Raw genomic sequence first — 18334 nt, forward strand, 5'->3', positions numbered from 1 at the left:
TGCGCGCAAAGAATTTGAGAATTTTAGGCACTTTCAGAGGATGCATTTGTCAAGGGGTGGGGAAAGATTTTCCAAAGATGGATATTTTTCCCTTGTCCCCCGGTGTTTTTAATTCTAATTTCGTTGGAATTGATCAACACTCCCTAAAATGTGCAATTTTTAGAGGAAATTGGGCCATGTTAACAAGAAATGCGCGCGAAATTTAAGGTTTTTAGGCACTTTCAGGGGATGAAAGGGCATTTATAAAGGGGTGGGGAAGATTTTTCAAAGATAGATATTTCCCCTTGTCCCCCAGTGGTTACGCCATCGGGCTGCATAGATCAAAGGAGTTATGACAATTTTTAAGTGGAGAATGGTTGCAGGGTGTTGTGAGTCTGGTCATTATGATATCTTCCTTTTTATTCTTGTCTTTATTTTTCTCTTCTCTTTTTCTTTCCCTCTTCTTTCTCTTTCCCTCCCTCTCCCCTCTTTCTTTTCTCTTATTACCCAGCCCGGTACGACGGCTTGGTCAGCCCGGTAAAAACCGTCAGGGGAGGGGCAGTTCCCCCCCCCCCCCCCCCCCCCCCCAACACTGGCTAACACGCCAATCATCCCCCCGCCAAAGAAAAATATTTTTCTACGCCACTGCACGTACTACGTCGTCGTACTCACGGGTAGTTTCGTAAACACAAAAAATATATAAACATCAGGTCTATTGTAAGGCTCCTCGAATTTGTAAACAAACTGGTAAGTTGCCGGTCATAACTAGAGCAATTTCTGATTCTTTTCAAATCATAAACTACACAAGAAATTAGAGTCTTGTTTATATGAATTCGCTGACTTATATTTGCTGGTATGGTATGTTCACAACACAGACTTCAACTTCAAACTTCAACTTTAATTTATTTAACGTGGTTCTAACATAGGCCTACAATTCAACAATAATGTATTAACTATTATGGGGAAAACCTAGTAGCGAGACCAACAGAAAGACGGACGGAGGCTTAAGCCGGGCACACACTGCGCACGCGATTTCCATGTACAACGCAGCCACGACGTGCACGCAACGGACTGTTTTTAATGACGATGCGTTCAGACTACTACGGACATTCAGCAGAGGATGTCGCGTCACCTAACGCTCACAGGGAGCGGAGATGGATTCGTCGTACGACGCCGTGAGTTTCAGCTTAGGATACGAAAACCCAGTTTTCTGCAGTGCCTACGTTATGTTACCGATTTGTTCCCAGTCGATAGACTACATAGTCCAATATTATGCTATACACTTCAAGGCCTGTGTTATATTTAATTATTTTTACAACTGCCTGAAGAACCACATAGGCCTAGTTAGTGTGTTTATTACTGATTTTCAATTGTCTTAGACGAACCCAAGCGTCACGGTGCGTATCCCTCTTTGCCAGAGTGCCGCCGCGTGCCGAGACCACTGAAATATACACAGTATTATAATTTATATTCCCTATTTGTTTTACAATTCTATTTGCGATGATACAACCGGCAGATCTATATTAGGCCTATCATTATATTAACAGATACTTCTACACGAAATGTTTTTTTAAATATCCCAGAAACGGATACCAAATATGTACCAATAGGTCTATAAATGCCGTAAAAGCTATGTACATCCAAAGCCAATGTAGGCCTACAAATTTTTTTAGCGAAGTACAGTATTTCCTTGGTAACCACACACACGCACACCATATTTGTTGCGGCCTTATCCCTATGAAGCCAGGCACACACTGCACCAGTCGCCCGACGCCGCGACGCGATTGCGGGCGATCGCAAAAAGACTAGGCGCGCACAAGGGTCGTTTTATGATAGGGACCACCGACAATCAGCAGCGCTCACAGAGAATGTCACCTGTCACGCCAGAATTGGTCCAGACAAAAACGGGCCCAGTGGACCGTTTTTTGGCTAATTGTCGCTAAAATTGGACAGTCAAACAGGCCGACGGTCGGCTGATAATACAGTATGTGCTGCTAAAGCCAGGTTTTCAAAAATCGCTACACCCGTGTTTCATTGCAATCGTTACACTGCGTAGTTGTCCCAGACGCATCAATCGTGAAGGCTCCACGATTTGATCGAGCAATCACCGTCGCCGAATGCTGTCGACGATACCGGTAACGTGTAGACATTTTATGGGAACAAGGCTTTACATGAAGTTACTTATTGAACCGTATCTGAGAACTGCGTGGCAATAACCTTTAATAATGATTCATTCATTTAGATTTTTACTTTCAGGAGACATTCACACAAATTACTCCAGGATTAGCTAATGGACTCTATCAAGAAGGATTGGACAGTATCAAACATCGGCTTGATATCAATTTAAATCACAAATGGCAATCCGAATTGCCATTTGTCAAAGCATACTACATGTCAATATGGAAGAGACCATACCTGCCATAGCCTTCACGGCTTTAAAAATTCTTTATTTTTACTAAATATACAGAAAAAATTTCAGTATTCCGTAACGATACCTGGTCTGCTTAAGCCTACCTTATCAGCAATTTCCGCACTCAATCCGAAACCTCTTGGTCGTGAAGCCATGGTTAAATTGTGCAGGCAAACAGCAAAGTTGTTTTAAAGGAAAAGTATATAATACTGCTCTGGTTCAATCGTAATACAAAATGAGACGAACTATTAATAATCAACTCATTTGTGAAATAATCGAAAGGTCCTGGTAGAATATTTATAGCCCTTCACATTTTTTTATGAATAATATTTATATTCAAAGTTAACTCTGACCTATGACGACAAAAAGGTGGCTCTTGTTAAGAGCCCATTTGGCATTAGTCCTATTGTTCTTGGTATCATTATGAAGGCCGGCGCCATCTGGAACTGTGTGATTCCATAATTTTACGATCTTTTGAGAAGTCTGGCATAGGCTTACATTCTTATGGCATAGGCTTACATTCTTAACAAATCCAGCTCATTTAGTTAGTAGGCCTATTTTCTAAATATTTGGTAATTTTATCAAATCTTTTCAAGCAAAAGGAATGCTGACTACTGGCGTCAATGGGTAAATCTGCATTTGCAAACCAAAATTCCGACCACGTTTCCGAAGCGCTGAACGCCAGCGTCCCTATTCTTACAAACTGATTCGATTCTCAGGGGCGGATCCAGAAATTTTCTGACGTGCGGAAGGGGGATAATGGCATTCATTCAGACTTAAAATTTGAATATATCTCCATATTAAAAAAAAATTGACACAAATGTACTGGGGGTGAAATGTCTGGCTGGCTGGGTATCCTGGCCGACTGGGCATCCGAACCCACTGGATTAAAATGATATATGTACTACAGTCTCTCAGAGACACATTATGCTATTATGTATCAACAAACCCCTTATTTGGATCATGGTGCTGCAGAGCGAGGACCCTACTGCTGGACCCTATGGGTGAGCGCATAGGCGTTAATCCACTGAGCATATATAGCTGTTGTTCTATAGATGAGTACCGGTACTCTACATTCCGTAATAATGGCTAAAAAACTAGTTTTAGGTGTCCGTCTTTTGGCATTTTTACATCCTCATTTATGTCAATCAATAGAAAATTCAAAATTAGTGAGTGGTAAAATAATGGAACTCTCAAGTTTTCCACGCATTTTTCGGCGGCATTGACCGGGGGGAGGGTGGGTGTTCTGATCGGTTCGGTAGGATCTTCCGATTTGAAAATTCGGATTCGGTGTGAATACAGCTTTATCCTTGTATATCGCAATCCTGTGGGATAATAATCTCCCTGTGACAACATACGCCACGTATCCACGATGAAGGTAAATTATGTTAGAGTGCCTTTAAATTTTACGAGACCATTATTGTGGTATTAAGGTTAGGCCTATCAGTAGCCTACTAAACCTCGCTCATTTTATGATCACATGAATATCCGTTATTTTAGTAATAAATCGAATACTGTACTGTAGTCATTCCTCGTACAAGATTTTTTTTTCTCAAAAGGATTCTGATTAGCCATTAAAAATGTGTCTCTATCACTAAACATTATAATATTGGAGATGTTAGTAAACTTTACGATGGTATTGACAAAAATTTAAATTCCTGTACAAACAAAAGACGCTCATCACTAACGGAGAGTCTAAACATTACTATGGCCCCCAATTCATTATAAATTCTACATACAGCCCCCCTCTTAAGGGAATTCAAGTCAATATACATTATTCAACAATGGCTAAGGAAAACAACACAAGTTCTTGTTAGTAGGGTATCTAGGGGATGCGGGGGGGGGGGGGGAGTGCACACGCACTACAATAATATTTTTTTAGCCAAGCTCCGGAGGAAAACATTTTTTTAATATGTTGCGGAACTGATTTTTCACAAAAAAACATATTTGACGAAAAACTCGGAAACGGTTAATGAGATACAGTTTTTGAATATTTAAACACTGGGGGTAAATGGTGGTTACGCCCCTTTCCCCCATTTTTTAGGTGGTGTAAACCCTCGCGCACCTCCTACCTCTAATAGGCTGCATCCCCCAGCCACTGTGATCAGTATTTCCAATTCATGACCTTTGCTTTGGATCGATGATCAACGGTCGACCTATCTTAGTTACGACCTGCATTTTTTAAGTTATGTCTGGGGGTAAATATTTTATTTAGGCCTACCATTTCTTTGAAAGAACTAAACACTAAAATAAATATGTGTCACATTGCCTACATAACGAGCTATTTAAGTTATACCAAACAGGTCGGTCAATCATGTTTGACCTTACTATATTAAATACATATTTCACCAATCACAGAATCACAAATATCTGTGATTGAATCACAGATACTTTATATACCTGACATAACTACAGTCATAGCCTCTCGCCGTATAGCCTACCTTATTCGAAAGGTCTGCAGTCATTCCGTAACCTTTTGGTCGTTCAGCCATGTTAAAATCCGTTCGTAAACAGCAGTTTCTTGGAAATCAAAAATACACTGCTCCCCGGTTCGATTGGAACACAAAATGACCACCTATCAATAATCAATTCTTATATACTGTAGTCCTACGTCAATACAATCGGAAAGTCGTCGTTGGGTAAATTTGGTGGTATGGTGCGCCATAAGGGAAAGTTAAAAGCAAAAAATACCTTTTACCAAATTGGTCCACCCTCTGTTGATGTTACCAACACATGGGCATTTTATTAATGTTATATTTTGAAGTGGTTTTAAGTAAAACTATTGCTAAGAAGATAAAATCGATAAGCATTTTAATTATTTAGGTATTATGTTTTTTATATATGTTAACGCCATACATGTATTTTTCAGGAAGTTAAAACGGAAGAAGGAGGATCTCATTGTGTTGCTGAGCATTGTATTATTAGGGTGCTTGTGGTAATTACTTGAAGGTCTAAGCTCTTAACCTTTTTGGTTCACAGACTCCTATGTTCAATATTAACAATGACTATGTATCTGACCCCGAGCCCAAACCGCAGAGATTACAAGTTAGTCAGGGCGTCAGACTTTAAACAAAAACACACTCTCCGCCCGGCGATTTTTTTTCTTTTTCTTCAAGCTGCCCGGAAATGCATTCTTTGCCATGTTTTAGGGTAGCATTTTTACAACTAAAATTCTTTCCGGAATCTGCTTTCATTTTCTTGAGAATACATAATAAGACTTAGTTCGGTACATGATCAAAACCAAGCTCCCTGCCTTAATTTTTAGTAATATCTACACTTTCTTGGCCTAGCGCGCTCGCACATGGCGTTTAAAAATTGAATAAAAATAGAAAAAATATAGTTTCTTCACTTTTTATTTTTGTTGTCAATTCCTAATATATGTATGTCGTTTCAGCCAGGTCCAATGCAACATTGCAAGGGCTCTAATATTCGTGCAGCGAAATCAAATATTACATGTCGTTTTAAAGGACCTATTATATCATTAGCATGGTAACATCAATGTGTTTTTCAAAATCAGACACCCCCCACACTTCACCTTCGCCCCCCCCCCCATTTCATGATCATCAGTGTTGAATTTCGGTCCAAGATTGGGCTGAATCCAGGAGGTATTAAACGGCTGAACTGTCTGCTTGGCCGAGTTGCCAAACATTTTGGGCCGAGTTAGCTTGGGCTGAGAATATATAGGAGGAGGGGGGGGGGGCGAGCCGACCCCAATCCACTTTTGAAAAAAAAAAAAAAAGAAAAAAAAAAATGAAATTATTGATCATTCAAAACGCTTCAGGGGTTATTTCCGGCGTCTAATAGGCCTACAAAAATTTCCCAGGGGCATGCCGGACCACCTAGGGTATAGGCTAGTGTTGTCTATAGATCGCCCCCTCCCACCTTTTGGACATCTCTGGATCCGCCGCTGAAAAGCATATACTGTGCTTTTGAAAACATGATGGGTGAGTGAGGGAGGAGCCGTATTTATATATTATAGGGCCTTAATTAAAAGGTAAAATATTGGAAGACAACAATGCTGTGGAAAAACACTTGATGGGATAGCTAGGCCTATTAGTTAAAATAATAAATAAAATGAAATGAAGGATTAAGCATCACATCTCCACAATCCTCCGTCGTCCGACACCACGACGAAATCGTCGGACCAAAAATAATAATTTGCCTATCCAAATAACGTTATTTTGATTTCCAATCCTTATTATTGTGGTAGATAAAAGCACTATTTGGGCCACACAAGCTCTAAAAAACAAAAAAAAACAAAAAAAAAACTCCCCCGGCGAACACTTTTAGGATTTTTTTTAGGCCTGGACACTGTTTACTCTATTATAATTCCATTTTTGGAGTGTCTGCTCCCGCCGCCAAAACTCCGTTTTTTGAGGGTTTGCGTACTATACGCGAAAACTCCAAAATCGTAGTTTTCAAACTTTTAATCCAACCTCCGATTTCGGATGTTTTGCTTACTATACGCGGAAAATCCAAAATCGGAGTTAGCCGAATTGTTAATCAAGTTTGATTAATAGAATAGAACAAAAAGAATAATTAAACTACAATAAATAGGCCTACTCAAAGTCGTCGCAATTCTGGCCGGCCCTGGGCTGACATTGGCCCACCACTTTATAGGCCTACAGGTGCAGTCATGGTAAGAGAGTGTTTATCGTGAATTTTATGATGCTGTTGTTAATGTTTCATTTTGTTTGAATCATTCTTAGCAGACCTAAAATGTTTCCAGTGTTTTCTTTATGATGTGATTTTAATTAATCTAAGCTAGAATAACTTATTGAATAGGCAAGCTGACGTCAAGAGACCAGACATTGTGTATTTGATTATACAGTAGGCCTACCATTATTAGGTAGTACCTCCGGTGTATTCGTATTGTTGGAAGTCTCCCAAATATTGGTCGAAAGATAAGTGAAAGTCACAAATTGGTTTATTACATGCCTACATTAATTTATCAAAACATTTGAGAGTGGGTATCCAATACAAAATGGTCCTCCTGAGAAGTTCCTCGGATGTTCCTTATGTATTGTGGGGATTTAGGTGTTATTCCCACTGGTCTTTTAGCCATTTTAATCTCTTATCTAAAGTATTTAACAATTAGTCAGTAATTTTTTGGCTGCTGTCGTGGGGCGGGGCTAGGCAGTTCCTCTTTCGACACCCTGGATCACCACGGAACCACTGAATGAGCTAGATGGCGCCGTGGCTGCACTGTTTGTGACGAATCAATTTGTTTACATACTGCCCTCTTGAGGAATGTTTTATTATTAAACCCAAGAACCCCAAGGCATCGCGAATCGCGATGATGTGATGGTGTAGGCCTAGGAATATAGAAGGTTCGTTGTTGGGTGCTTTGGTTGTTGATTAATGCTCGAAATTACTAAACTTTAAAATATAGCTGATTACTAATTATTGTACAATGATGCATATCGTTTTATTCTGAGGGAATGCAGTTTGAAAGACGATGTAAGGCGTTACATTGACTTATCTAAAGCTAGCCTGGTTCGCAAAATAACAAAAGCTACTTTTGTGCTGCTGCTGGGCCTTGCGGAGTTACGCAGGGATTTATTGTCAAGATGGCGGCGATGAGGCTAAACATTTTAACAAATATGTTGTTGACATCATTTATGATTTTGATCTTTATTGAAGCTGGTGAAACTAAGAAATCTATTCAATTGTACAATACTAGTGTTAATACTTATTCAATTCCTTTGGGCCATGATATATATCAGAACTTGGGTGGTGGTAGCAATTCTAAGTCTAAAAAGCCAAACGAAAGTAAGGAGAAAGTTGACAGTTCGTCAGACGCTGAAATCTCTTCGAAACTTCTACGCGAAGCAGGGGTACTGGCAAACAAATTTAAGGACATTGTAGATACTGAGTTAGCATATAAATCAATGCAGGTAAAAATACATTTTGTTGTTTTTTTTTTAGTTAATATACACAGTATTGGTATTCTGACTTGCCGCTGGTTGAATTGTGGTTCGTTTTTATATCAACATAATTATAATAAATCAAATCATTTTATTTAAATTGTCATGGAGGCTTAATTTATATGAAACCAGCCAATACGAGTGGATGCCACTTCGAGCGAATGCTAGTTTGAGCGGATGTCACTTCGAGCGGTTTTCATTCTGAGCGAAAAATGATGCAGTTTTGCGATTATTTGACATGTGCGATTTTCTTATTTTGAATGATCATTTTAATTTGATAATTTTCGCCATTTTCAGATTTAAATTTGCTATAATTTAGCTGTTTAGTCGTACACATATTTGGCAGTGGCGTATCTTTGGGAACACCTTTCCTGAGAAAAGCTTGCCCCCCCCCCCCCCTTCTCTCCCCCAATCGCCGCTCCATTGAAAATGTCCATTAAAAAGAAATCATGCTCATGCCATTAAAAAATCACCTGATATCATGTTAAATTGTGAGCTAGTGCCCTGTCACTTAATTATCGAGCACCCCATTTCACCTTCACGCACCCATCAGCTCCCCTTCCCCTGTTAAAGATGCTAGGACCTACACCCCTACACCCCTGAAATGAATGAACTAAATATTTGACTTAATATTTTGTATCTAATGAAGGGGGCGAGCTGGTGATCGGATTTGCCAATCTTACAACGTGGAATAATTATTACAAGTACCAAAACCTTTCAAAATCCTTAGTTACACAGCGCATTTTAGCTCATTAAAATAAATAATTATTATCTTGTATCTTGTACTCTATTTATTTTGGGTAAATTTGCCCTTGTTATAGTTCACACTAAATACATCCGCTCGAACTGGCATCCGCTTGAACTAGCATTTGCACAGAAATCCTACTGATGCATTGGAAGCGGTTGGCGCATCGGTTGTGGCTTGGACTCCCAACCTCGAGGTCGGGGGTTCGAAACTCTCGTTGTACAAATCGCTTGTGTCCTTGGGCAAGGCACTTTATCTACAACGGTTGCCTCTCTCCACCCAGGAGTACAAGTGGGTACCTGGTAGGTTCGAACACAACTGCGCTGATTACTAGCTGCAATATTTACTAGCTGCAATATTATGGAATTCTCCCCAGGGAGCTGAGTATGTGTTCGATCCAATGACCGGGGTTGTAATGTGAAGCGCTTAGAGGCATTGTGCAGAAGCGCTATATAAGAGCGACATATTATTATTATTATTATCTAGTAATGCATAGTTTTTGTAACTCATATTTCTTTTTGTCATTTGTTATTGTGTTGTTTGCTATGAATATGTGATTATGAAATAAAAGTTGAATTGAATTATATTAGCGAGATTGAAGTTTAATATTAGGATCAAGCCAGTTCCACCAATCAACACCTCTATTTTGTGTATTAACGTCAGAACAATACTGTATCCCTCCCTTCCCGACCCTGAAAGTTTTTGGTAGCTGGATGGTAAACAAGTAATTTTTGTACATGGTCTCATTAATTTTCAACTGACTGCTTTACTTGCGTAAATTTATATCTAATTATAAGAAATGTTTAAATTTTAATGTTTATTACCTCAAAGTGGTACGCCAAGCAATAAATCGGCATGTCTCAATCCGGCATGGGGTCAATTACAGTGAAAATGTAATCAATTAAAGTGATTCAACGCATTCACATTAAATGAATTTTATTCAGGACAGGATAAGAGCCCAAGTGGCTGTCCAAAATGACCGAGACTCAACAAGGGTAGTGCTGACCAGGGTTCACTTAGAAGAATCCCTGGTTAACGACAAGGGCTAATCCACAATAATACTCCAGTATGTGTGCTGGCTTGGCTCGGCCGGGAACTTTCATCTTATTTATTTTATTTCTTTGTCTTTCGCATTTTCATTTATTTCTACAGTACAGCTCTTTTTACAGTGCATAGAGACTTTCTGTATTTTGCACTTAACAAATTTAAAACCATTAAACCATTTAATCAACTTTCAGGGGAACAAGACAAAATTTAGGAAAACAAATTTAAATGAAACAAGCTTCTTGTCTTCAACAGCGTAGTTTATTGATGATATTTTTTCCCAAGCAATAACAATTTTAGATTTTATACAGATTGCAGTTCGTCTCAAGACATTTTCCAGTGTGAATAAATTCTGCTGTAATTGCAAATATTGCTTATTGGTAGTTAACGTTCATAGCCAAAGTTAATTACATAGTTATTAAATACTGCAGTGAATATAGTGAGTTTCATCTTGTCAAAAAATAATATTTTAGTTTATGTATACAGGGGTATTGGAACAATTTAATCCAAAGGCCTGTATTTAAAAAAAACAGTTAAAGGAAATTTAGAAATTTTTAATAAATTTTGTGTAAAAAGCAATATAGATGTGATTTCCAGAATTTATAAAGACAAATAAATACTACTATTAGTACTACTGTAGACAAATGTACTGTATTGTTATTGCTATTAATATTATCATCATTGTTGTAATTATGTACAGTAACAATATTATTTACATTATTTATATCTATAGATTAAATACAATTATTTAATTAATCTTGATGATTGACAGATTTGTTTTTTAATTTGCATCATCCTAAATTTCAATGTTTTTAATTAATGTTGTTCAATTATAATTATGTTTCTTGTTTTTATGGGTATTTTTTTTGATATGAAAAAATTAATAAATCAAGTATGACATTGATAGAATAAATTGTCAAAAATAGTTTTCTTCACAATTAATATGTTTTCTTCTTTTTTTTTATCACACTAAACCTGGTACAGTTTCATTTTTGAATATTTTTTTTTTGTGGGTTGGGGATAGGGGAGAGAAAGAACCATACCATACAGTATTTTTGAACCCTGCTGGAAAAATACACCAGGAGTTCTTCTACTAACTAGAGATTAATTCCCATGTCATATTCCTGTCTGTCAAATAGAAAAAAAAAACACCTCTCTCTCTCTCTCTCTCTCTCTCTCTCTCTTTGACCCTAGAAAATAGACAGAATGTATGTGCTACATGCATATTAATTCCCATGTCATATTTGACAGACTTCTGGTTACTTGATGTGGATATTGATGACTTCAATAGTTAAATAACCCAGTGATATGTAAGGCTTACTGTATGCATTACAGTAGTTGGCAACTTTTTCCATTGAGAATAACCTAGGAGATGACAAACCCTCAATTGATGTTACATAATCAAACAATGGCACAAAAGAGGGCCTAATCCAATCCCATGGCTTTTGTATTATTGTTGTCCCAGTTTGGGAGATTTTGTTCATGACTTTAAACCATATTTAAAAGAAATGCTGTATAGATACAAGAAGATACAAGAAGAATTACACTTAGTTGAGAATAGCCTTCTGCCTAATACTAAGATGTTAGAGAGATAGTTTAGGCTTGGAGGTCATTTCCAATAAACTTGTATTTTATTGCATGTTGATATGCATCAGAATGTGGAAAGAGAAGCTATCTGAAAATGGAACAGTTGATATTCCTTGCGAATGCTTCAATACATGATAGTTCTGTTTTTCTGCAATACTTTATATAAACATGTAACTATAAAATTGACTTAAATTAAAATTGGCATAAAATTTAAATCCAATTGACTACAGTACCTATTTGGATAGAATACTGTACCTTTCACCAGGTACTACAGTGTTCTGCAATAAAAATTCTGAGGACAAGATGTTAATAATGTCTAATCTAAATATGCCAGGCCTTGTTTTCGACCACAAATTGTTTTTAAAAATTATTTTGACTGCTAGACATAAAAGCTTAAAAATGGTCCAAAATTTCTCAATTTCTTTGGGCGGGGCACCAAGAATAAAGCCCCTGGCCTGGCTTCAACCAAAAAATATTAGAAACTTGAGTTACCTACAGTAGTAGAGCAACCAATGTTTCCACTGTCGGCATTGAATTTTTTTTAAAGATTCATTATCTTATATCACCAAAAGATTGAAAACTTCTACAGTACACAAACAAGGTTGCAGTCATTCTTGGACTAATACTATGAATTAATATTTATATATGCCACAAAATTTCGGCCATGTCAACAATGAGAAAAGACTTATTAAATCAATGAAGTTAATTTAGAGGAGTAAACCTTGCGTTAGCTTCAGGTTCAGTTTTCTGTATCTGAAATCAAGTCATCAGGAATCAAATTGGTATTGATTTGTTAGATGACTAAGTACAGTACATTTATGACGATATGAAATTTTGCCATCATTTTCAAGGATTTAAGGGGTGGGAGGGGAGGCTGGTTGGCCCTCTCCCACCCACTTTGAATCTGCCTATGCACACATTTTAAATAAATGGAGGAAAAAAGAAAATTATATTCAAAAATAAGTCTGAGAATGCCATTTTCAGCCATCTGGAGGTGCCATAGTCATAAATAGGTGGTACTGTATATGTCAGACCTTTCATCTGTGACTGAAAATGTCCTTCCTGGGACCACTTTATTTCAAATTCCGAGATCCAGTCACTGGTATGAAATATATTTTTTTCATGTTACCCCTCTGTCTCCATGAAAATCTCACTAATACTGTATGATTGTTTTCTTTTAAAAGAATTTTGACTCTTAATACATGGATTTTATTTGTACAGTAGTCCGCATCCCCTAGGCTTAGATCAATAGAATAAAATGTACCATATTTCTGGCAATTCATTATTCTTCATAAACTGCATGAAATATCCAATGAGAAAAGAGTAATTCCAGCTCAAATCAACTACTGTGCCCATGTGACCTCCTTTTTCCTTTTAAAAATTCTTGATTGAAGCTGAAATTTTGGATTCTTTCTTTTGACATAGAATTTTTTGAAGGAATATCCAAAGGGAGAGGGGGTGGGGGTCACAGGGGTACTTTTAAATTTCTGGCAGATTTGAGCCAGAATGACCTAAAACTATTAACAGTATATATATAGAGTGGAAGAGATTGTGGGAAAAAAATTGGACCCTTCCTCTTTTCAGTCATTGTGTAAGATAAGAAAATTAAAATAGTCTACTTTAAATTTTGAAAAATTCTCAATCATCTTTTTCCAGTGTTAATTTTACATACTTTTTCTTTCATGAATTGTTAATATGTTTTGATTCTTTGCTACACTATGTACAAGCTTTAATGCTGAACATTTATGGCTTTCAAAAAATTGTAAATCTATTAAGTCTTTAAGTTAGAAAGGAATGCTATTTAGATCCCTTAACCTTACCTTTAATTGCAAGCCTAGATTCACAAATAGCTTGAGTTAATTCATCGGAAATCACTCAGCCTGGTTGCTCGTAGCAACGCGCATCAAGCACTTAACCAAAGTTACATGAAAAAATTGAAAGTATTAGAAAGTTGTCGATGGTTTATGGCACCTTGTGAATGTTAACGGACAGCTGCTAACTCTGTTATGAACTCGGAAATCTCCAGCAATGTAAAATTGCAGATCTGTGTGAACAACCACGTTTCAATGTGATTTATTCCCACTGTAATTCCACCCTAGTCTGCACAAATTTTGATTGGTGTTTTCATAGGTTAATTGAATTTATTCCTGCATATTACTAATAGCTACTATGCCTAATCCATAGAATAACTCCTCAGTTTTATTATGCAAAATATATCAAGTTGTTTGTGACCACATAACAAAACATTTTTAATACTGTGTGCATGTAATGAAGACAAAAATGAACAGATTAAAGCGCTGTGCACATTGCAGTGTTTAAATGCGATTTCATTATCCGAAAAAGGTATTTAAAAACTTTTTTAAATGATCAGTCATTAGTGAAACACTATTAAAATTACATTCCTAATTTATGCATACAACTGTAGAAATAACGTGCGTCTACTATCAAGCATATTCATTTAATGAATTTCAACTTTGATACAGCAAGTACTATTATTTTCTTCAGTTCGGAAAATGGAACACGGCAATTCCCTTTAGCGGCAGTGAGCCCGGACAGTTTTCAATGATGGAAGAAAAATTTTATCCAATTACAGTAGATTAATTTTTACATATAACTTATCACAAGAAAATTTAATCGGGTTAGTGTAGGCAAAGTTATGACATTGTAAAGAAACGACTCCTCGTAAGCCAGCTCAAATCCCGCTGAAAACACACTAATATCACCTATATTTTCATAATTCAACCCAAAAATGATGGGGGGAGGGAGGGAGAATATTTGAAAACAAATATTTTGAAATTGTTTTGCAATGTTTATATTTATAACCTTCTGTGAACCGTTTCAACATACTTTATTCGACCTAGTTTTTGAGTTACAGTTTTTGTATTAAAATCGAGCGATGTTTTTGAGGAAGCACTAATGGTTAAGAGATAGGGTGATTTTCACGGCGGCGCGTTTGCAGTAGAGTAGACCAGACAAATTAATACCGTATGAATATTCCAGCAATTTCCATTTTAGTGCCTTACACTATATAGGTGTCGAATGATTGTTTTTTTTGTAAAACATATTAAATGGAATGATATCAAAGTATAATCTTGAAAATAGTTAAGCCAGCATACAGTATTGCCGGTATATTGCTGTCAATCTAGGGACAGGACCCATACTGTAGCAGAGAGTTTATTCTGTTTCCAGATCAGGCAGGATAAAAAGGCGAAACTTTTTTTATAACTTGTTTAGCGAACCCGCCGACAGCAAATATTGAAGATTCAGATTAAAATCAAATTTTATTTTTGGCCAATTAGCGCACCTGCTGTCATGAAAAATGAAAGTTTTCTTTTTTTTTTTTTTATTATGCCTTCTGCTGCCTTGAAATCTCCAAAGATAAGATATGTATATTTCTTCCTAATTTTATAAATTTGAAGCATTTTTTAACCATCCTATTTTACATTCACCAGTAAAATTTTATTTTTATTTTCTTCACCGTCTGGATGTTTTTGGCAGAACTATTTGCTAAATAAAAAAACAAAATTTTATTTTTATTTTTATTCCACACTCCTCCGATGATCTTTAAAAAAATAAGTACGCAAAACAAAGAATAAAAAAAGTCTTGCCTAACTGTGATGTATTAACAATTACTAGCATAAAGTGCATTTCTTTTAGGTCACCTTTCCCATGGGATTACAACATGACTAGCTTTGCCTTTGGGTATTACCAATTATGTTTGGAATAATTATGTGCAAGTTTTTACCTGCACCCCTTAGGAAATATTAGTGATCTTGTTTGAGATTGAAATTCACTCTACAGTACATTATGTGAATGAATTAGCCTTTTAACCTCAAATGATCTCAATGTTAAACTTTAGACATTCGTTTTTCCCACGTTTTACTGTTTCCCTAACTAAAGCAGCAAACTACAGTAATCCTTAATATTGAAAATTTATATTAGTACAGTAGATGACTATAGGGTGTTATTATACGTTGTTATGGTATTATTGTACATGGGATATACTGTTTAACACAATATAGTACCATATTTATACATTACATATTAATTAAATGTGCATATTATAGGTAATAATAGTTTGATGCCCCAGGGAGCTGGCTATTTGTCTGTTATTTGTATAGTAGTAGAATTTCAATAATTATGTGGTGACAGTACAGATAATTATGTATGAGAACAGATTTGAAAACTAGTGCTGTGTACATAAATTCAAACTATTGAAAACACACCGTAAAACCTTATTATAGAAGTACAATGGGCTTAATCTCGACAAAAAGTCAATCTCGAATTGAAGCCCCCTCTTTAGCTTGCAAAAATTGCCTAAAAAAAAAGACCATCCAAAGTTTTTGCAAAAAAAAAAGGAGCAGCCCAGGTCTTCTATTTAAGGTTTTTGCAGTACTGTAGTCTACTTCATGAATGAGTAAACCAACTAAAACTGCCTATTTTCTTAATTGCATTTTAGAGCATTTTAATCTTATTATATGAAGATGATGAATCTTTTGTATTCTACAGTAAACCAAATAAAAAAAAAAAAAAACCAAAAAAAACAAAAAAAAAACAAAACACCATTCAAAAATCTAATTCACAGTACCACATTACTCATATGAAAATACATAAATGTCTGCATAATTGAGGGAAATTATAACATGCTACAATAAATCAAAGATGTTTTTGCAAATGCTCGTCAACAGTTGAGTTTGGGTCATTAGCACATAGAATCTCTGGACCTTGGGAACAGGATTACTGATTAACGAGTATGTTGTGCGTATAATCGCAACTGATGTTTTATGTTTTTTTCAGTGCAAGCTATTAACAAAAATTAGAATAAATATCATATTCATGTCCATGGCAATGCTGAGTAGTTGAAATTTGCATGTTGATGTTTTCGGTGGTCAGCTGAGGGAAAGTGGTACCACATACTTGTAAGATAATCGCTGAATTCAGTGTATATAGCACCAGTTGCTCGTTTGATAAGTGGCCAATACCATTTAGTCTATTTTGCGAATACTAACTAACCAACTAATTGCCTATTCTCTCTCAAAACGAGAACACCCCTTGAAATCTAAATAGAACAGTCGGATGTCCGTAACATGCAAATTTTCTGTTGAAATGAAGCTACTCGCATTCTGTTAGTGTGAATGAATGCAGTTTTAAATGTGGGGAAGTAAGATTTTGATGAACAAATGCCCATTAAATGGTATTATTTGGAAGATTTGGCTCTGTTTTTAGTAAGACCATAAAGAGTAGCAAAAAGTATGAATTCTGACGGTGAAACAAGGTCGTCTTATATGCCCGACATACAAAAATCATCCAAAAATCTTTCCAAACTCAGGGGTTATCTTATATGCAGATTGCCTTATATGCGAGTATGTACATTAGATTTAATGTCAATTTGAATTATGTGAATTTCTGTATTTTATAGTAGTACAAATATAAAACCTTTCTAAATGAAGATATTTGAAATTCATGAAAAGAAAATATATATTTATTTCTTTGATATTATTCTGTTTCAGAGAGTCTACGATTCCGTGGAGTATGTAGATGGAGCTTTAACGGAATCAGAACAGTTACAAGAGGTAAGACTCATGTTGAAAATTAATTTTGACTTCCTCCTATCCTCTTATTGTACACTAAGTGAAGACATCTAAAGTACTGTAAATCATAGGCATTAAAAGCCTTCCCAACTGATTTACAATTTTATAAAGGTTAAAGGCCTTATCAAAGAAAATTAATCACCATTGAGTAGGTGAAGGTTTTTTATTTGCTTTCTCATGCATACTGTAGTACTTACGTGCATGGTAGTCTGGGTACTCCCGTACCCTTAACATGTGCTCTAGGTTTTACACTCGTTCAACAATCTACCCCTCTCCATCAGCAACAATGTAAAGGCAAACTGTGTCTGAATACTGTATCCTGTGGAGGTGGTTTGGCGCAGGAGAAACAGTTTGGTTTCCCAACCTTGAGGTCGGGGTTTTAATCCCTCGCTGTCCATATCACTTGGCCAAGGCACTTTATCTACATTGATTCTCTACACCCAGAGGTGACGGAACTAGGGGGTGCTGTGTTATGGAGAGTAATGTGTGACCGGAAATGATCTGCAGTCAGTTGGTTGTTACCATGCGCCAGTGATGTTGGAGTATAGTACAGCAACATGAAAACTATTATGTAGGCCTAATGAATGAATAAAGTTCGGAGTTTGTCGGGTAGTGAAATGATTATTTCACATTTTAAGTGCTCCCTAAGTTCATAAGTGTAAGCTTAATTACGGTGATTAATTTAATTATCGAAGATATGGAGACAATTATTTCGAATCCCTCTTTCCAAGAGGGGATGCAAATGCTTTGTGAAAATGAGTACGCTGCGGTACTCATTTTCACAAAGAAATACACACAACTGGTTAGCTAACAATTATGTCAATGTTACATGAACACCTGGGAAGGAAGGTGCAATCACGTTGTTACCTAGCAAACGTCTGTACTGATGTAGTGGGGGACGATGAGGCATAAGACTAGGCCTTGCCTAACTAAGACAGTGGAATTATATGTCATAGAAAGTACACTTTCGGAAGAAATAAATTAATTAATAAGAAAAAAAAAAGTAACTAAGAATAATTCATTTGCAGAGGTACCTTATTTAAGTATTATA

General features: G+C 36.4%; 2 protein-coding genes across 3 annotated transcripts in view; one reads left to right on the forward strand and one right to left on the reverse strand.

The window, feature by feature from the left end:
- Nucleotides 1-4999, reverse strand: part of LOC117106308 (transgelin-3-like) — a 29173-nt gene extending 24174 nt beyond the window's left edge. The window contains exon 1 of one of the 2 annotated variants that reach the window (XM_033247673.1): nt 4831-4999. In XM_033247673.1, coding sequence (XP_033103564.1) covers nt 4831-4881 — 51 coding nt within the window. In that variant the 5' untranslated portion in view covers nt 4882-4999. Of the gene's footprint in view, nt 1-2493; nt 2640-4830 lie in introns of those variants that run through there. The other variant, XM_033247675.1, reaches the window with a different exon arrangement.
- A 2664-nt stretch (nt 5000-7663) lies between these two features.
- LOC117106301 (VWFA and cache domain-containing protein 1-like) overlaps nt 7664-18334 on the forward strand; it is a 33548-nt gene continuing 22877 nt past the window's right edge. Inside the window, exons 1-2 of the mRNA XM_033247662.1 lie at nt 7664-8286; nt 17203-17265. Of these exons, the coding sequence (XP_033103553.1) occupies nt 7960-8286; nt 17203-17265 (390 nt within the window). The 5' untranslated portion in view covers nt 7664-7959. The remainder of the gene's footprint in view (nt 8287-17202; nt 17266-18334) is intronic.

Source organism: Anneissia japonica, unplaced genomic scaffold (assembly GCF_011630105.1).
Source record: "Anneissia japonica isolate Jap-2015-1 unplaced genomic scaffold, ASM1163010v1 scaffold287767_len825999_cov190, whole genome shotgun sequence".
NCBI classification, from domain to species: Eukaryota; Metazoa; Echinodermata; class Crinoidea; order Comatulida; family Comatulidae; genus Anneissia; species Anneissia japonica.